Source organism: Mirounga leonina, unplaced genomic scaffold (genome assembly GCF_011800145.1).
Source record: "Mirounga leonina isolate KUSES-001 unplaced genomic scaffold, KU_Mleo_1.0 Mir_129, whole genome shotgun sequence".
NCBI lineage: Eukaryota > Metazoa > Chordata > Mammalia > Carnivora > Phocidae > Mirounga > Mirounga leonina.
Genome location: NW_023270323.1, coordinates 60,468,136 through 60,489,231, shown reverse-complemented (window position 1 = coordinate 60,489,231; position 21,096 = coordinate 60,468,136). Strand labels below are relative to the sequence as shown.

Here is a 21,096-nt window from a genome sequence, read left to right as displayed (position 1 = left end):
TGCATAAATTTCCAAATCTTTCCAAAGACTTAGATGGGAGATAATTTGTAGTTAAGATCTTAAGAAATGTTTTTTCCACTAGTGGAATATTTATAACACCTTAATATAACTTATTTTAGCTTCCACAGGATGCTAATCATGATAGAATTTAGTTAAATAACCATTTAAGTAGCAAAAACTACATATACGACAATACCAGTTATAATATGTAACATGGAATCTTTATTTTTTAAAATTTTTATTTAGTTTTTTAAAAACAAGTTGGCTTTTATTTTATTTATTTATTTATTTATTTATTTATTTATTTATTTATTTATTTTTAAAGTAAACTCTATACCCAATGTGGGGCTCAAACTCATGACCCTGAGGTCAAGAGTCACACACTCTACTGACTGTGTCAGCCAGATGCCCCTAACACAAAGTCTTTAAAGATACCTTTAAATACAGAGTTTCTCCAAATGCCTTTTACAAATAAAATACATCATTATGAGATTGAGATGAAACTTTTCAAACATACTTCTTGCATAAAATTAAGCCCATACTCCAGATTTATTAATAGCCTAATAATTAGAAATTATCTTAGATACCTTTTACCTCCAGTAATTTCACAAGATCTCTTTTTTTAAATTCCTACATGTTGACATAATTAAAAATTTTTAAATTGTTAAAAAATCGTTAAAATAAAACATATGGACAGCCTGATATAATGGCAATTATTAAAAGGGACAATGTACAACTTTGATTATGATGTTCCAGGGGATCCGTGGTTAATCAACTATCTCTGACCCAGCTAGGTATTTCACAAGACAGGAGTTGATACCTCTCACTATTTGTCAGTGCTTGAATAGACTGGTTCCAAAGTTGATCTTAGCCTATTTTGGACAAGGGTGCTAGCCACAAAGGTCATATCTACCAGTTGATGCTTATCATTACACTATCTATGACACAAAGTAACACAGATGCAAAGAGTAAAACCTTTCTGGTAAGCTTTCTTTGAAAAACTGATAAAGGCCATCTGTGCCCAAGGTTAATAGTAACACAGGCCAGAGGAGAAAAACCTACGATCTTTTTCTGTTCTCTTGATTTCCTATATAACCATAGTCCAATTTTTACAAATAAATGTGCCAACCAAAAATAAATACAGTGAACTTATTGAGAGACAATTCTTTCCATTTAATCATCTACATAAGTATCTAGTTTGATCTGTGCAACAAATCTCTAAAGGAGGTAGTACCAGTCCATGTAATAGAAAAAGAAAAACAAAAAACAAAAGAAAACCAAACTGAGCAACAGTATGGGTGAGAGAATTTCCTAAAGAGGTAACATTTACAGAGTGCCTACCGTGTATACAGTTATTTTGTGTGATGTCTGAAATGATTCTTTTTTTTTTTTTTAAGATTTTATTTATTTATTTGAGACAGAGAGCACGAGAGGGAGGAGGGTCAGAGGGAGAAGCAGACTCCCCGCCGAGCAGGGAGCCCGATGCGGGACTCGATCCCGGGACTCCAGGATCATGACCTGAGCCAAAGGCAGTCGCTTAACCAACTGAGCCACCCAGGCGCCCTCTGAAATGATTCTTAAAAATGTGCCTAAGCAAGGGGCGCCTGGGTGGCTCAGTTGGTCAAGCGACTGCCTTCGGCTCAGGTCATGATCCCAGGGTCCCGGGATCGAGCCCCACATCGGGCTCCCTGCTCAGTGGGGAGTCTGCTTCTCCCTCTCCCTCTGCCTGCCTCTCTGCCTACTTGTTCTCTCTCTCTATCTCTCTGTCAAATAAATAAATAAAATCTTAAAAAAAAAAAAATGTGCCTAAGCAAGAAGTTTTACCTTCCCCACTAGCAGATGAGGAAAAATTAGTTTGCCCACAATTGGCCTTCTGACTAGTGGTGGAGGTAGGACTCCATGGTAGACCAGTCCAGTGCTCTTTCCCTCATATCCCAGCTGTTTTTTAATTTTTTATTTGATTTTTCTTAAAGATTTTATTTATTTATTTGTCAGAGAGAGAGGAGAGGGGAGTACAAGCAGGGGGGACAGCAGGCAGAGGGAGAGGTAGGCTCCCTGCTGAGCAAGGAGCCTGATGCAGGACTCGATCCCAGGACCCTGGGATCATGACCTGAGCCGGAGGCCGACGCTTAACTGACTGAGCCACCCAGGCGTCCCCCCAGCTGTTTTTTTCAACTATGTGTGTTCAACATTGGCTCAACACAGAACCAAAATCCACTGCAATATAGGATACATGACAAAGGGGAAAGTTTAGGAAATCAAAATTTATATATATTCCCTTGTAAACAAATAACTGGTATTTTATGATTCATGTGGTATTGTCTTTTTTTTTTTTTTTTAAGATTTTATTTATTTATTTGAGAGAGAGAATGAGACAGAGAGAGAGAGCATGAGAAGGGGGAGGATCAGAGGGAGAAGCAGACTCCCTGCTCAGCAGGGAGTCCGATGCGGGACTCGATCCCAGGACTCCAGGATCATGACCCGAGCCGAAGGCAGTCGCTTAACCAACTGAGCCACCCAGGCGCCCGGTATTGTCTTTTTTGAATAGTGTTGTTATTTTGTCATTTTTTGTAAAAGTGGCTTTATCTTGTTTACATCCTAAAAAGAACAAGGCATATCAATCACACATGGAAACATTATCTTCCAATTACATTAGCTATGAAAACTTTTGACAAATTATTAGTTTTGTACACACCAAATGTGCATTTGATTCCATTCACGTTCCACATCACTAGAGTAAATGGCCTGTTCTTTTTCTTACTTCACCTTCTTGAACTGCTGCACATGTTAGCAAGTTATGTAAAGCTTTGGGCCTGCAAAAAAAAAAAAAGAAAAGAAAAAAAATCAAATTCCCAGGGCCAAAGAATCCTATGAAAAGCAAACACAATTGGTAAGAGAAAAGTGAATATTTATTTTTGTTCCTCAAGTTCTCCTAAAGCCCACTCCATGACTCATTTTCAGTGTTCTCTTTATTTCTTTAAATCCTTATTTTCCTTCTAGAATTACATAGTCTTATGGAATCCTTGCCACTCTTTCAATCTCCTGTACATTTTATTAACCTTGATTAACATGTAGTAGAAACAATGGGGATACTGTTATTAAGAAAGGGGGGGATTCATGCTTATAAAGATGAATGAAAACCGTAAGTTAATACATTTTTCTGGAGTAGGGTGCTTGGGTGGCTCAGTTGGTTAAGCGTCTGCCTCTGTATTAGGTTGTGATCCCCCAGTCCTGGGATTGAGCTCCAAGTCAGGCTCCCTGCTTCTCCCTCTTCTTCTGCCCCTCCCCCCTGCTCATGCTCTCTCTCTCTCTCTCTCAAATAAACAAATAAAATTTAAAAAAAAGAAAAAAGAAAAAAATTTCTCTGGAGTAAAAATTGTTAATTTTTTTTGTATTTTTTTATTTAAATTCAATTTAGTTAACATATACTGTATTATTAGTTTCTGGGGTAGATGCGAGTGATTCATCAGTTGCATATAATAGCCAGTGCTCCTCACATCACATGCCCTCCTTAATGCCCATCACCCAATTACCCCATCCCCCCACCCACCTCCCCTCCAGCAACCCTCAGTTTGTTTCCTATACTTAAGAGTCTCTCATGGTTTGTCCCCCTCTCTGTTTTCATCTTATTTTTCCTTCCCTTCCCCTATGTTCATCTGTTTTGTTTCTTAAATTCCACATGAGTGAAATCATATGGTATTTTCTTTCTATGAAAAAGTTCCTAATTTTTTTTTTTAAGATTTATTTATTTATTTGACAGAGAGAGAGAGAGCAAGAGGGAACACAAGCAGGGGGAGTGGGAGAGGGAGAAGCAGGCTCTCCGCTGAACAGGGAGCCCAATGGGGCTCAATCCCAGGTCCCTGGGATCATGACCTGAGCCGAAGGCAGACGCTTAACTGACTGAGCCACCCAGGCGCCCCGTAGGTTCCTAATTTCTAATATGAGTTGTCAGTAAGTCTTTCTTGGGCACACAACTACCTCACAATCCAATCACATCAAACCCTGCTTTCCAGCCTGAGAGGCTCTCATTGGCCATCTACAGGAGGTTTCCCAAACTTTTTGGACATGTGCACCTCTTAAAATTGAGTGGGATAGTATAAAGAAATGAATTAACACCAATCTGGATAAAATCACCACTATATTCAGCAACTTAAACACTGATTTTTGAAGTGTTGAAAATTCTTGCAAAGCATGTGAAATACCTTTATTAGATGAATACAACTTACAGATCTATTGAATAAAAACAATAATGATAAAAACTAACACTACCACAGCAGTTATGTGACAGGTATCATTGTAAATGATTTAGACACCCTCAACACTTTGAATCCTCATGATGTAATAAATGTCTTGAATCCTCACGACCACCCTGTGAATCAGGTGCTGTTACCTCCATTTTGTGGAGAGGAAACTCAGGCATTAAAAATAGGCAGTAACTTGTCTAAGGTCTTAGAGCCAGAACCCACGCAACATGGTGCCAGAACCCAGGTTCTTCATCATGAGGCTGCCCAGCAAAATGTTCAATGTTTTACTGTGTCTCATTAATAGAAGATGGTGTAACTTAGTCTTTGAATAAGAGCAACGTTGAAATGTGCCACTGGGCTTAAGCCACCCCAGCAAAGCATGCCCCCTTCATGAATGTGCTTATCTTACCACCACTAACTGCTTCACATGCCCATTGGATATACACTAAGGGGCTCTGAAACTCATTCCTTTTACTATTTAAATATCTTTATTTATTTTTTTTTTTTTAAAGAAATCGTATGCCGTTACTCCCTTTAATGTTAAACTCTTGAAGAAAGATTACGTCTAACCCCTACGACAAAGATTCTCAAAGTATGGCTCATGGACAATTTGCATCAGAGTCCCTGACCAGCCTGCTAGAAATGCCCGTTCCCAGGTTCAGCCCAGATTTACTCATTTAGAGTATTAGGGAGTGGGACGCAGGGGATTCTGATGTCAAGTTTTGAGGACCTTTCTCCAGATCCTTCTTGTGACCCTCCTTAGGATGCCTACCCCCTGCTTCTACACACACCAAACAGTACAAGAGTACAAGATACTCTTTCACACCTCAGAGCCTGAACATGTTCCCTGTGCTTCTCATGCTTCTTCCCCCTTTGATGGTCCTCTAAACTCCCCCTCTACTAAGTCAGTTCAATAGTCCTCTGTAAGGTTTCCTAGGGTCCATCAGTCCAGAGTTAGGTGCTTCTTCCATTGTACTCCAATGCCCTTAAACTCATTGATCTATCCTAGAATTACACTGCAACTGGTCTGTGTACTGTTAGCCAGGGAGTCCCCTGGGATCTCTGCATTATCTAGCTTTTTAAACCACCAAATATCATGCCTAACATGAAGTGGTAGGGACTCTAAACTTGCTGTTTGGACTTGCTTGTGAGTTCAGTGTTACCCAATGACTGGAGTAAAGTACTGACAGTTCTGCAGTTAATTGTACTGAGATGGTAGGTCAAGTCCATCATTTCTATTAGAAAATAATTTTCTAGCAAATAGAACCAAGGAAATAATTCCATTCTTTCAATTTTTTTCTTCTTACACATTTAATCCTTTTCTTCCGTTTTCCCTTTTTTATGTTTTGTATTTTGAATAGGCAATACATGCACTAGGTACAAAATTCCAAGTATCCAAGACAGCTGACTGGGAGATAAGTCATCTCCTCACCACACCCTCCAACCACTGAGTCCCTTAAGAGTTTCTAGTGTGCCCTTCCAGAGCCATTTTAGATACATAGAGGCAAATAAGTAGGTATTTATCTAACGCTATTTTGTACCTTGCTTTTTAAACTTTGTTATCTTTCCATATAAGTACATAAAAAGCAGCCTCAGCTTATTAACAGATGCATACTATTCAATTCTGAGAATATATCATGATTTTTAAATTAAGTTTTTAATTTTAATTCCAGTATAGTTAACATACAGTGTTATATTCGTTTCAGGTACAATTGTTTTTTTTTAAATAAGACACCTCTTGATTGATGTGTAGGTTGTTACCAGTATTCTCAACCATCAATGATGCTACAATATATAGGTAATTTTATACATGTGTGAGTCTACTTGTAGGATAGATTTCTAGAAATGGAATGGTAGGATTAACAGGTAGTGACAAGTTTTGGAAAAATGGTTTCATAAAGATTATGCCCATTTTCACTCCCATTAGAACATATGTGAATACCTGTTTCTTGGTATCTTGCCAATAGTATTTTCTTTTTTCTTTTTTTTTAAGATTTTATTTATTTATTTGAGAGAGAGAGAGTGAGCACAAGTGGGGAAGGAGGGAGAAACAGACTCCCCTGCTGAGCAGGGAGTCCGATGTGGGACGCCATCCCAGAAGCCTGGGATCATGACCTGAGCTGAAGGCAGATGCTTAACCGACTGAGCCACCCAGGCACCCCTTGCCAATAGTATTTTCTTTCCTGAGGTTCTAAAATGAACAAAGGAAACCCTTCAAGTAAGTGTAGATTCATCTACAGCTCCTAACCCAGGAGCAAGAATTTTTTTTTTTTTGCATTAAATCAACGTAGATGATTGCTCTATAGGATCTCCTTTCCCCAGGCAGGTTGGCACTGCAGCATTCATTGTTGGTCTAACCCCAATACTGTTTTCAACCCTAGAAGGCTTTGCCAGTCTTCAGAATCATTTCTCTTCTGCTGTAGAGTGGAAGACATCCTGTTCATTCTACAAATACCTACTGAGCACCTACCATGCACGAGGCATTGTTCTAGTGGCTTAGGTTTAAACAATGAATAAAATAGACAAAAGTCCCTGTCGTTAGTAAGATTATATTATAATGGAAGGAGACAGAGAGTAAACACAATATACAGGTATGATACATGGTATGTTAATTTATAAATGCCTTGGGAAAAATAGAGGAGGGAATAGGGAGTATGAGGAGTCATCTTCGTGGAGGGTGGTTAGGGAAGGCCTCACTGAGGTGACATTTAAGCAAATATCTGAAAGCAGTGAAAAAATGAGCAAGGTATCTGAAGGAAAGAGCAAAAGAATTTGGTAGTGTGTCTGGTATGTCCTGGGACAGCAAGTTAGACTGCTGGTTAGAGCTTAGTGAGCAAGGGGAAGAGGAAGAGGTGAGGTCAGGGAGGTCAGGGGATTTGAGTAGCAGGTCAGATGTGTAGGTCCCTATAGTGAAATAGGAAAACCATGGAAAGTTCTAGAGGGTTGTTCTGAATGCCCTACTGAGAACAGACTGAGGGAGGGCAAGAATGGAAGGGAAAACCAGTTCGGAGACTTTCTGTAAATCAGGTGAGAAAGGAGATGGGTCACGATGGGCTGGGAGCCATGGAGGTGTAGAAATACTTGGACTACAGGTCTGTTTTGAAGGAATGGCTGGCATGATTTGGTTAGACTGGACATTCGATGTGAGAGGAAAAAGAAGCAAGAATAACTCCAAGGTTCTTGGCTTAAAGAAGTAGGATAGAGTTGTCATTTACTGGATTGGGGAAAGCATGCAGGAAGATCATGTTTTAGGGTGAAGATGAGTTGTGATCTGGCTTGTGGCTACCATGGCTTTCTGTGGCTGGGGTTCTCAGATGGCCAGGGTTCCAAATTAAGTTAATGGCCTGGATAGACTATGACTGAAATGCCTTCTTGGGATGAAGACTTTAAGGAATCTGCCCATGGGCATTGTCCTCCTCCTGAGCTATCCTGTTCCAAAGCAGACTTGCAGTGAGCTATTGTATTAAATGTCCTATATCTTTTTTTTTCTGTGTCAAACACTTAATCAAAGGGATAGGAAAATGCACACACATATCATCACACATAACTAAAAACGTTGAAAACAACTCAAAAACTTGACTTCTTGTCCACTACGTAACAAGCAGAACATGAGCCTCTATTAGAGGACTTACTGTCCTCCAAAAATCAAAACAATTCAGTTCCACATTTGCGGGTCTGTGATATCACCAAGCCCCCAGCTCCTAGAAAATGCCAGGCTGGGCTGGTAAAGAAACCACACCAGGGCAATCTGAAATGTGCCTGACTGAAGAATGTAACCAGGAATTCACTGGACAAATAAATAATCCAAGAGAAGGATACACTTAAAACAGTCGTAGCTAAAACATCTGATGAAACAATACCTAAGATGGAATGAATATTTCAGCAAACACATGGAAAGTGAAGGAAAGAAAAGCCATTAACTCTTGTTAGCGAAAGGAAAGGAAAACAAAACACAAGAACAGAAACTCACATATACGAATTACTTCAAAAGACTAGGAAGAGATTAGGGGAAAGGAATTTTCTAATTGTATCCTTGAATGGGGGACGGAATCTATACTGGGCAACACTGCAAGAGCAGAGAGAGCAGTATTTTTTCCCTATTCCACTCGCGATGCCAGCTGGTAGATCAGAAAGAAAACAACCAATTGCTACAAGAGAGTAGCTAAGGAAATCCGAACTTGTTTTAAACCAAGTAAAGTGGTGTCCAGACTAGGTGACTCAGAGGCATGACTCAAACCCGACACTGGGGGCCGTCAGCTCCCGGAGGCCGGGGGCGCGTCGTCAAACACATTTTAGGAAAGTACCAGGCTCGAGGAAGGCGACAGGAAACCTCCCCAGGGGATCGGCCCGGGGCTCCTCCTGCCCTGCAGTTTGACCTCTTACCATCTGCACCAAGAGGAGTTTCTAATCTCCTGGCTTCCCCTTCTTCCTTTACAGCCCGCCCACCCCGCCACCCATTTTTCTTCCACAAAGTGTCACGCGGCGTGTGTGTGCAAGACGTCGTGCCCCCTCCCAGCGGCTCCCCACCACGCGCCCACCCGCCCCGCCTCCGCGGCGAGCCGCTCCCTTCCCACCCCGCCCGCGCCCGCCGTCCGGACACGCGCGGCACGAACAGCGCCGGGAGCTGCACTAGACAAACACCTGTCCCGCCTGGGCTCCGCGAGATTTGGGGGCGAAAGCATAGGCAACAGTGGGCGCGTTCTCGCGAGGTTTAGGAAATTTCCCACGGCCCGTGTTGTGTCTGAGTTGAGTAGTGGAAGGCGGTGGGAAGGAGGTGTAGCGTGAGACTGGGCTGCCCGCATTGGGCACATGCGCAGTGCCGCTCGCGAGTGCCGCGCCAATCCTGCAGCGCCTTCAGCAGGTCTCCGGCAGCGAATTCCAGTTCTCCGGGTTTTGGGGCTCCCTACAGGAGGCAGTGCTCGATCTGGGAATCTCTAGGAATTGAAAGGGCAAGGCTGGCGGGGGCGGCGAGGGTGGAGAAAGGGATATGGCAGGTAGGAAGGAGGGGTCAGGATTCGTGCCCCTTTCCTTTCTATTAAATGCCCAGACGGACGAAATTTGCTCCGGGGTTTCCAGGCTTAAGTTGCCTGAAGTGCGTTCCGGGCAGCGACCAGCGTCCTCGACTATGCCAGGCCCACGGAAGGACCCTGGCAGTGTCTGTCCCCATTCCACCTGGGTTCACACACGGCTGGGGACGGCGATGAGGTGCTAAGGCTCACACAGCAGGCAGCTCTCTGCCCCAGGGGCATCTCTGGTTTGAGTGCGAGTGGGGCCTCAATTCCAACGCAGTTTTCACCTCTGGAGAAAACTACGCGGCGCTCTGGCATGCATATATAAGGTGGACATTAGGGGTGTCTTTGCCAGAGGCCTTGGCCTGACCTCATTTCACACCCAAGGAGAAGAAAGCTAAGTCCACAGAGCTCAACTGCTAAAGTTTTCCATTTACAGAGCTCTGAAGGGTCACAGCCCACGTTGTCATCTTGTCTGTGCGCAAGCATGGGGGTGTCGAAGAGAGCGAAGACAGTTCTAGGTTTGTCACTTGCCGAACTCCAGGCATCTCTGTAGCTCCAGCATCTAACGCAGACATTTGCATAAGGGAGGTGTCCAATGAACGTCTGAATGAATGAAAAGGGCTGGGAACCAGAGTGAGCGGGAAGCCACTTGGAAAACACCCATTTGAGGAGGTGTTTCATCTAGGCCTGTGAAACGCGGCAGATTTTCCCAGGACCCCTCCTCCCTTCCCCTCGGCCCCGCCTCCTGACCCCTCCATTCCCCGTCCCCGTTGTAATCCCCTCCGGTTTTCCTCAGTCTCCACGTACGTCCCTCAGGGCGCGTCCCAAAACCCGGATAACCGGAACACTCCCCATGGACCACACTGAGGGCTCGCCCGCGGAGGAGCCGCCTGCGCATGCTCCATCGCTTGGGTAGGTGTCCAGGGAAGGCAGCGAGCAGGATCCCCTACTCCGCGGGCGGCGCGAGGCGTCTGGCTCTTCGCGGCGGCTGCGAGGGGAAAAGAAGCGCGGGGGCTGGGTGGAATCGAGGAGTGAGGAAAAAGGGAAGGGGCGGGGGAGAGGGACCAGGGAAGGCGTCAGGGGGAATCTCGCGAGGGTTGGAGTTTTGGCGAGAGTTTGTGGAAGATGGCGCCTGTTGTGACAGGGTAAGTCTGGGGGAATCGGAGCGCTGGGAATCGGCAAAGTTGCGGGCGTCTCGCAGCCCGCGGCGGGCGGCGTGTTCGGGGGCCGCGGCACGCTTGGCGTCCGGGGCCGCGGGGGCGGCGTCGCGTGCGTCGAGCGCGGCGGCGGCGGCGGCGTGTGGCCGTGCGCTGCTCGCTCTGCGCCGCCGTGGCTCGGTCTCCAGCGCGTGAGGGCGGGCGGCGGCGGCGACGCCGGCGGGTGCGGGCGTGAGTGCGGCCGGGCGCGCGGGGCCCACGGGCGCCGTGCGGGGCGCGCGCCTCTTGCGCCGCCGCCCGCGGGCCCGGCCTCCTGGCCCCGCTCAGCTTTGTTCCTCCGGGCGGTCGTCGCCTCCTCGCCGGGCCGGTGTCCCCGGCCCCGGGCGCTTTGTCTTTCCCCGCTGCCCCCCGCGACTCTCTACCCCGGGCCCTTTGTTTCGCCGCCTTGGGCGCTTTGTCCGACCCGTCGCGCCCCGCATCCCTTTTCCATCTCCTCCCCTCAGCTGTCCTTCCTCCCGTGCCCCTTTGTTGTGCCCTTCGCTGTTCGGTAGTTCAGTGACCTGCCACAGCCCAGGCACCAGATTTCTGTCTTTTAATTTTTCTTCCATTATTTTTCTCACGTGTTTTCCTCTCACCTTTATGTTTGCTACTTGATCACTCCCAGAGTCTTTGTCTCGCCCTTTCAGTGGCTTATTCGCTTGGCACCCCCTTCCCCTCCCATCATCGGTTGATTTATCCACTACCCACGGAGTGTGTCGGCTGAACTGTCTCAGCCTCGGGGACTCCATCTGGTGCTTCTGCGCGCAGACAGACCCTACGGTTTGTTGTTGTTTTTGTGGGTCTTGAAAGAGGCGTGGGGACACTTGGTTTCCTCCTCGGCGTTCCGCACCCTTTTCTCTTGGGATTATGTGTACACACACACACACACACACACGCACACACACACCCCTTTCTCTCGGGATTATAGTGTCTCCAGTTTTCTTCGCGGCCTCTTTGGGCCCGTGGTTGTTTTGCTTGGAAACAGTAGCCCTGGAAAAAGATCTGGTCTCTAGGTTATTGCTCTTCCACCTCCGCCCCCTCTGCCCTTAGGCCGTTTCTGATGGCCTAGGCCAAGGTCAGCTGTCGTAGCTTTGCTTCTGGGTTACCTGCGGGTATTGTAGGAAGGTTAGAAGAGGTGCGAGGTATTTTTTTTTTTTTTTTTCTGTTGGGTGTGTGAGACTAGTTTCAGATATCCACATTGGCATTCATTGGGTACGTGAATAGTAGCAGCGTAAATTTTGATGTTAAAAATGTGAACGTTCGTGGGAAAAATTACAGCATTTTCTAGACTGTAGGTCTAGAGTTAGTTATTTTACCAGTAACTCCTGCTGCTAAGGAAAAAGGGAGGCATCCTACTTGGGAGTTTTACTTTTTCTTAATCATTAGATAGTTTATAATTATGTGCTTTTGCTCTGTAGATCTGTGACAACCCTTCTGTCCCATCTTTGGAGTTGAAATGAGGAACACGCTTAAGAGTGCAGTTTCTGGTTGATGAATACTGCTTCTAGAATCTTTGTGGAATGCATTAATCAAATGCAATTAAAAGACATTTAAGTAATAGTCTTAAGTAAGGTAAAGTCACTTCTAATGTTAAAGGAGCTTTAAATTGTTCAGAGTGCTTATTGTTATGGTAATGTAAAAACTGGGAGTTGGGGGGGGAGGGAGGGTGGTGTGGTGTATTTAAATAGCCTGAATATTCTGGTGCTGAGGAAAAGAAGTATTCAATTTACCAGGATTACTAGATTGAATATATTGTTCAGAAGTTGTTCTTTTTTCCCCCTTACTGGTTGATCACTAAGTTTAGAAGTTGTGTTAACCACAAAATCATTTGGAGTGTCATTTCCTTTATAAAGTTCCACATAAAGTGGTACTAGTAGAGGATGTACAAGATTTAGTGTGAGGAATGTTGTTAAACATTTTTTTTTGAAGGCTGTGATTAGAATTAGTAGTTTGATTTCAATTAATGGAAAATCTTTTTTCATAATTGATAATGTGAGGGTTTTGTGAAAATTTGCAGTCTGGGTTCCATGGGTGGATTTTACCCGTAATCATTTGTCTCCCATACTTGTTCTTTGTGCATAATCATTCTTTTGAAGGTAAAATCTTGAGTACGCTTTTTCTGACTCTAAACAAAAGGGTAAATATGGTGTAATAATGGAAGGTATTTTGTTCTGACTTGTACATGTAGGAATGATCACACAAACATACAAGCCACTTTTACAAACCGTGTTGTGTGTTTTTTGTTTCTAAATTGAATTAAGACCTTTATTTTGTGATCATATAAAACATTGCTTTTACTAAATTATATCAAATAGCAACATACTTAGAAACATACGGGATGAGTTGTGGTTGGGACATTCATTCTGATTATCGACTATTAAAGCTTTAAATTTGTTGTCCGTGCATATTGCAGATGGGTGTGCAGAGTGTATTTTCAGGAAAAAAATAGAAGCTCACTTGAGGTATTTTCAGATCTGTTCTAATGTATGCTTCTTTGTATTAGATTATTTAAGTAGTTAGGTTTATTTAAAAGTTACCTATTGTCTGATAACAGTTTTCTATCAGTGTCTTTAAAAGGGTAAGATAAAAAATGGTTTGGGAGAAAAGCCACTCTTGCCAGCTGTACTCCATTTGTACTTCATTAAATAATCTTTGGCACTCTGGATGGATAAGATTAGGGAAAAATGGTGTGTTTGAAAGTTCTTACAAATCCTAATTCTAGGATTGGGTTATTTTAAAAAATAAAGTTTAAAAACCTAGGATGTGGCTTTAAAACGTTTTTTGCATCCTCCTAATGCTAAATTTCATGTTATTTCAACTAGGGGCAGTATTTTCTCATGGATTGACTAAAAGTTGTTATTCTTGGCATCTGGCTTTATGATTATTTCCAAGTTACTCTACTTCCCCTGGGCCAATTTCCTAACTATGTAGTAAAATGGGAATTGTAATAACTTGCCACATCTGCACAGGATTGCTGTGCCTTAGGATTTGCAGAGAGCATCCTTGCATGAAAGGTGTGGTTAAATTCTAGGAATTGTTACTGAAATAAGCTGATGTGAAGTAGGTCATATTTTATAGAAAGTCAAGTAGGAGGTTATGAACGAAGTTCTTGGCAAGTCACAGTGGTGATAGTGGGATGAAAAAAATGAAAATATGTATTATAGTTTGGGTAATAAAACCAATACATTTTTTTCCCTATAAGCTTAGAGGGAGAGAGATAAGTAAAACAAATTACAGGGTGGTGTATTTGTTGTATAAGGGATTGAAAATCTGTCAAACTCAAGTAATACTGTAAAATTATGGGATGCTTTCCCTCTATTGATCTGTTTTCTGCACTTGGTGATTTTTTTTAAAGTTTTTATTTTATGCGTGTGGGTAGTATGTTTTAAAAGTGGTGGCACAAAATGTTTTCATTAGACTCTAGGCCAAATCTGTTAATAGTAATGACTATTTTCAGTATCCCTTGTAGTTTTTAATGCTTTGTCATTTGCTCTAAAGAATATTTCCAACAACCAAGGGCCATGATTTCAGGCCCTTGATCAAAGGCCCTTGGCCCTTGATCTAGGAAAGTGTTTTACATTTAGGAGATGCTCCGTAGACACTTAACTGAACAAACGAAACCTGTTGTTTCTCTGTTCTTGGTAGATGATACAACATCCCAGCTAAGTTCCCCAAGCTAGGTTTCTGGATTCCTCTCTTACACTAACCCTTCACATTTAGACACTAAGAACTGAAAATTTTCCCTTCTGAAAATCTCTTGAATCTGTGTCCTTCATCCCTGCTGCCACAATTCATGTTCTCATTTCTCTCATGGGTTAGTATAAACATTGGCAGCTTCCTTTTTCTGTTTGTAGGTTCACCTCCTTTATCCAGATTCCACACAGTCTAAATAGCAAATCTGATCACTTCACTTCTTAGTTTAAAAACCTTTCAATGGCTCCCCCTAGCAGCCTTCATTAAAGAGGCAGTGGAGTAGAGAGTATGAGTTCACATTTAGGATTTAATCCGGACTGGGTTCCAGTTCTGTCTCTGCCATTTAAAACCTCATAACACTGACAAGTGCTCTGAGTTCTTGCGTTTTCCATCAATTGCAAGATAATTATTCTTAGCTCAGTGGGTCATGGTGAGGATTGAATGCAAGAAAACATTTAGTAGGATACCTAAACACATAGCAGGTGCTCAAAAAATGTTAGCTAGCTTGACATATAGGGTCCTCTATACCTATTTCATTTACCTTTTCTGTAGCTGAACTGTATGCCTATCTTTCCTTTACTCTTTAGTGCTCTGGCTATATTTAAGAATCTGCAGTTCCCTGGATGGGTGTAGCAGTTTAATGCCTGCCAGTACGTGAAAAGTGCTGGTATTAGTGGGTTATTATTCAAGACTTAGGTCTGACGATATTCTAACGGGATCTTCCAGGCTGGGGCCAGTGCCCCTTTGGTGTGTTCTTAAAGGGCTCAGGATAATTCTCTTGGAAGTGTCATACTAAGTTGTAATTGTCACATTCAGAGGCTTTTCATTAGCTACCTGGTGGCAGATACCATTTTTTTTCATAATCGTTTATATATTCTTATACTCAAAAGAGTGTCTAGCACATGATAGGGACTCGGTAAAAAGATTTTTTGAACAAGTGACTCAAAAAAGTACTTTGAAACCTTGGCGCAACCTGGTTCCTGTAGGCAGAATTTGACGTACATGGGAATGTATTGATTCTCTAGGAAATTTAATTGCCGAAGTACCCAGAGAAATTGATATTTTCAGCTACAGGCATTCTCATAGCCTCTAAGAACATTATAGTAGAATCTTAGCCAGAAGTTCCTTTTGGATTATACTATATTGTTTGTACAAAACTGTTAAGTTTAAATTTCACATTTTGTTTTTTGTATGGTTGACCAGTGTTTCTCAAAGGGTTCCATTATTTTTACATGTTCTAAGTCCTTCTTAGATGCATAGGGATGTACATTAAAACTTAAGACTCTGCTTCTTTTGTGGGGGGGAGCCATGCCATGGAACCAAATAATAACCTGATAACCTTGATAATCTTCAGGAAGCCTCTGGAATTGTGGACAGGTTACGATTTCTCCAAGCTTCAGGTTCTACCTCTATATAATAGGGAATGATAATTTTGTTGTATTTATCTGACAGGCATGTGACTATCAAGTAAGGTAAAATACGTTAAATTATAAAGGCCGAATAAAAATATTTAAGTGATTTGTAAATACTAAAGCACTGTATACAAATATTTTCATTGTAACAAATGGTTTCTCCTGCTAACCTTTCACAGGCAGTATTCAAGATGGACTTTTTATTTTGTAACCTGTGGTTTGTGGGTCATGTTTTAGGAAGGCAGCAGTGTATTTAGTGCAAAGGACCGCAGCTCTTGAAATATGTGCCTTGGCATTTTGAGCAGACATATTTGGTAAATTACTGCTTGACCATGGATGTTGTCATTGAGTCACCCCCAACTTTTGGGGTCTACTTGTTACTGCTGTCTTCTCTGCTTGGACAGCCGTAATAAAGTAGGAATGTTGAATGTCTGGCTGCAGCCATCTTTCATACATCCTGCCCACAGTTCTGGATGCCCCTGAGGCCTGGCACAGCATCATGGTGTCACTTATGCCTCATTAGACCTGCTTCTGCTTCAGGGAATGAAGTGATATCCTAGTAGTATGAAAAGGATAATGTGTTTCCTGAACATACTTCTGAGGAAAAGCAAGCATTAGAGGCACTCTGACTTGGGTTGTATAGTTGGTAGTAATTACCTATCTGCATAAATATTTATGTAGGTTTGTTACGTTGAGACAGTGTATAATGATAAGCATGACAGCTTTTTAGTCAAATTGGTCATGTTCATGGCAGTCTTGGAAATATCTGCACTATTTTAAGATTACAGAAACAATGTAGAAACCACTGCTGCTTAAGTATCCTAAGTTGCAAAAGCCTTGAGATAAAAATGCTGCACCTGTTGGATGTGAGCTGGAATATACTAGAAAATCAAGTTGACTTTTTTTTAACTCCCCTCCCACGCTTCCTTTTCTATATTCAATAGTTTTAACTTGGCCTTAGAGCTAACGTTTTTTCTGCACATTGTTAATTAGATGATAGAATTGTAAATGAATACGAGTGTATTTCTCATAAAAAGTTTATATAACCAGGAAAAATGTTTATCACTTTATGAAACCCTGTTATTTTTTATTAGCATGGTAAAGATTGTGTTATATAACTGCAATATTAGTTGCCTTATAAAGTATAGAACCAATGTTGTAGGGTTTTTTTCTTTATTATTATGAAGACTTTATTTTGGAATTAATTTTGCTCCAGACCATACTAGCTTTCGGCTGGTTTGTGTAACTGGAAGAAGGGTCTTTGTTCCCTTATTGGAAAACTGCAGACCTACTAAGATCTTGCCTTATTTTGCTAACATACCTTTTTTTTTTTAATTTTTATATTTTAAAGATTTTATTTATTTGACAGCGAGCGAGCAGAAGCAGGGGTAGTGGCAGGCAGAGGCAGAGGGAGAAGCAGGCTCCCCGCAGAGCAATGGGGCTCCATCCCAGGACCCCGGGATCATGACCTGAGCTGAAGGCAGTCGCTCAACCAAATGAGCTACCCAGGCGCCCTAACATACCATTTTTTAAAAAATATTATTTATTTGAGAGAAAGAGTGCACACATCAGGGGGAGGGGCAGAGGGACCTGGAGAGGGAGAGAATCTCCAGCAGATTTCCTGCTCAGCGGCAGCCCACACGGGGCTGGATCTCATGACCTCAGGATCATGACCTGAGTTGAAACCAAGAGTCGGATTCTTAACTGACTGAGCCACCCAGGTGCCTCGTGTTTTTTTGTTTGCTTTTTGTGTTTTTTGTTTTTAATGGACTTTATTTTTTAGAGCACTTTTAGGTTCACAGGAATATCGAGGGGAAGGTACAGAGATTCCCCATGTTCTCCCTGCCCCTGTACATAAATAGCCTCCTTCATTATCAACATCCCCCAGCAGAGTGGTAGATTTGTTGTAATTGATAAACTTACATTGATACATTATCTTTCTAAGTCATAGTTTACATTAGACTTTGTTCTTTGGGTTTGGACAAATGTAAATCTATCTACCAGCGTAGTTTCTTACAGAGTAGTTTCATTGCCCTAAAAATCCTCTGTGTTCTGCCTACTCATCCCCTTCCCACCCTTAGCCCCTGGCAACCACTGAACTTTGTATTCTCTATAGTTCCCAGCATATATTTTCCAATCATTTAACTTTTGGTTTGAGTATGAGAAAATTTTTGATTCAAAAAATTATGTAGTTCTGTACAAAGCTCCTGATCCATACACCAAGTGGAGGAAGCAGAAACATTGAGGTTCCCAGTCATGAGGGGAGGGGTTAAGGGGAATGCCTATAACCGTGCCTTAGTGGTTCTTCTTTATAACTGCTTAAATATGTTTTAAAGAAACAGTTGTTGAGCACGTAATAGGTGTGACTGCTATGTTAGCGGTCTTATAAAGATGGCCAAGAGGGCGCCTGGGTGGCTCAGTTGGTTAAGCGCCTGCCTTCGGCTCAGGTCATGATCCTGGAGTCCCTGGATTGAGTCCCGCATCGGGCTCCCTGCTTGGCAGGGAGTCTGCTTCTCCCTCTGACTCTCCCCACTCTCATGTGCTCTCTCTCATTCTCTATCTCACAAATAAATAAATAAAAAATCTTTAAAAAAAAAAAAAAAAGATGGCCAAGAAGTTGTCTGGTGAAGCTCATGATTTAGTGAAAAGTGCACAGATAATTATAATAAGGGAGATTATAAGTGCTGTAACATGTATAGTGGTGGGAACACAGGTGTGAATGATTATCTTAATTGGAGGAGCGTTCATAGAAAAGGTGAGAGCTGATAGGGGTGTTAGGAAATAAAACTGGAAAAGTTGTTGGGGCTTCTTGGAGGACCTTGAGTGCAAAGTTAAGGGTTTGGATATCAATCAGGGTTTGGGGTAGGAGGGCATTGAACATTGTTGAAGAAGTGAGGCAGGGTGTAATCAGTGTAAAATAGATTGGGGTGGATGGAGACCATAGGAGAAATGTAATCAAGGTCTCATCTTCATGGTAGCAGGCCTAGGAATGGAAAGAATAGAGCAGCTCTTTCTGGAGACAGGATGGTATTGGGAGCTTTGCAATCAGTGCGCTATAGATCTGCGGCTATGAGCATTTCACTTAATCTGTCTTGCCGTTGTCTGAAAAATTGGAGAAAATAATACTTCATGGTATTGGTGTGAAGGTTATATGAGATACGAGAAAAATACCTAGCTCAGTTCTGGGAGTAGTAGCTGCTCAATAGGTCCTACTCTTCCCCTTATCTGGAGTAGAATTTAAAGGATAAGATGGGGGAGCAGGGAAGGGTGGAAGGGAAGGCGGGGAGAAAAAACCAAACGATGGAAGCTGGGTGAAGTAATTAGAAGTGGGAAAGTCTGAGTGAGGTGAGCAGGTACAAGAGAACCTGCATAACAGTGCTTTGTTTCTTTTAGCTTTTGAACAAATGCTGAATAATTTGCATATTTCTGTAACATTTTTGCATACTTTTGTAACATTTAACATCTTTCTGCAGTTATATAAATATATCTGTATTGAGTGTGCCTCCCTTTCTAAGTCTGATTTGTCAGCCACCTCTGTAAGGACAGGATCAGTATTTTACTTACCTTGCATAATTATGGCGCAGTTGTTATCAGCCAGAATGTTATTTGCTAGATGGATAGGACTTGAATGGATTTAATATATAAACTTGCCACTAGGTGGCACTTAGTCTAAGTGATAAATCTGATATTCAGCATAGATTAGTTTTTCTGAGAACCATGGTGAAACTGACCTGGATTATGGTCTGCTTTCTGCCATTTCTGGAGCACAGTTTTTGAAGTGGAATATGAAACTTACAGCAAATAGAAAACTCATAGTATTGAAAAATGGAAAAAGCATAATGCCATTACAACATGTTCTGTAGAAAGAAACTGAAGGGAAGCTCAGTGAAATTGCACAAGTGACCAAATTCCCCATCTCTAAATGTATAGACAGTGAAGCCTGGTGGGTTAGATTTTAGGCGATGGTTTTTATGGTTAAAGGAGGAGACTGTAGGAATTTGTTTCTTATAATGAAAGATGATGATGAGGTATGGTTTGTAGGGATACTAGACTGTGATTCTAGGTTATTTACATTTTGGTGTGTTGTATTCTCCCTGTAACATACCACAGTATGTAATTATATCCAGTGTGACAAATGTTATAGATTATTAACTCCGTTAGATTAAGGAAACTTCAGAGCTGGAAAAGACCTTGCTAATCATGTGTTTCTAAAGTAATTACTTTTTTTTTAAAGATTTTATTTATTTATTTATTTGACAGAGAGAGAGAGCGCACGCGCGCACACAAGCAGGTGGGAGAGGCAGAGGGAGAGGGAGAAGCTCGATCCCAGGACTCTGGGATCATGACCTGAGCTGAAGGCAGACGCTTAACGGACTGAGCCACCCAGGCACCCCTAAGTAACTACTTATTTAAATGAGGGCACAGATGGACTGAGTAATTTCCAGTTGGCTAATGGCTGAGACCCATTCAGTGATTGAGCTGGGACTAGTTCTGGTTTGCTTTTTGGGGAGAGACTTGTGCTGGTCTTTTTTCTGTTTATACCACTCTGCTGCTTTTTAATGTTACAAGAACTTTGTTTTGTCTTTTTTTTTTTTCCTGTGGGTGTGGACTTAGAGCAAGAATACAAATCTCTCAACCCCAAGCTTGGTTTGGGGCTGCTGCCAGTGTTGCTTAATAAATGGTCAGCTCTGAGCCTGCCTCTTCTTTCCTCCTTGGCTCTTTTCCTGTTCTTGATGCTGCTTGTGTTCTCTGTCTTATATTTTTGACTGACCAGGGTGGCTTCTTTTAGAACACATTTGTTCTCAGTGCACACTTATCACCTACTCTGCTTTAGTTGTCCCTACTCCAGAATTGCCTGGGTTCTGGCTCACCTGGCTCACCCCAGTCCCTGCCTCTTGCCTCCCTAGCATCTTAGTTCTGCCACTCGCACTAAATTGCAGCTGGTTGTTTCCAGAGGCTCTGTTAGAGAAAATGGAAGGACAGAAGAAGAGATTTAGAAAAAGGAAGACCGTCATATAGGGAAGGGGCCACAACTTGAAATTTTACACTGGAAGATGTACTCATTTATGAACCTGGTGATTTTTATACAGGGGTTTTTCTAGCGTATATGTCAGGACATTATTCCCTAACTGTGGAACTCATTAGATGTGTTGTATCTGTCATCTGTGCTTAACCAAATGTCAGGGAAGTGAATTAAATCCATTTCAGCAGTCCAAAGATAGTATTGATAGTTTTGGTAATTTACTTACATCTTATAATAATGAGTGTCGTCGTTTGATTAAATGGATAGTACTGAATTAGTGGGAGTTGCCACATCACTACTGTAATGTTCAAAAAACAAACTTAGTAGCTGTAGCTTTCAAAGATTATTTCCCAGTTACTGGTAAACATGCCATTTTTCATCCTGGCCTCCCCCCGCAATATAGGGGAGATTCTTTTATGTATAGGATTTAGGAGCATATCATTTACTTAAGCCTCATTTCCAAGGATGTAACTCCTGAAAGTTGTCAGTTGGTATATTAAATATCTTAAATGACAT

The 21,096-nt window shown here is 42.2% G+C and overlaps 1 protein-coding gene and 1 long non-coding RNA gene across 6 annotated transcripts in view; one reads left to right on the top strand and one right to left on the bottom strand.

The window, feature by feature from the left end:
• The window catches only part of RBPJ (recombination signal binding protein for immunoglobulin kappa J region), a 222,328-nt gene that overhangs the window by 103,191 nt on the left and 98,041 nt on the right, over nt 1–21,096 (top strand). Inside the window, exon 1 of one of the 5 annotated variants that reach the window (XM_035005188.1) lies at nt 10,148–10,168. The exons of 2 other annotated variants lie outside the window; for them this stretch is intronic. Coding sequence is in view for 1 of the 3 variants with exons in the window: in XM_035005190.1 (XP_034861081.1) it covers nt 10,382–10,401 (20 nt within the window). In the remaining 2 variants the exon portion in view is untranslated. Of the gene's footprint in view, nt 1–10,147; nt 10,169–10,190; nt 10,402–21,096 lie in introns of those variants that run through there. 2 more of the 5 variants (XM_035005190.1, XM_035005192.1) reach the window with 2 other exon arrangements.
• On the bottom strand, nt 2,517–8,960 carry LOC118010646. The gene is made up of 3 exons (XR_004679278.1): nt 8,886–8,960; nt 2,696–2,813; nt 2,517–2,598 (listed from the first exon to the last, which is right to left on the bottom strand). It is a non-coding gene; the product is annotated as an uncharacterized LOC118010646 (long non-coding RNA).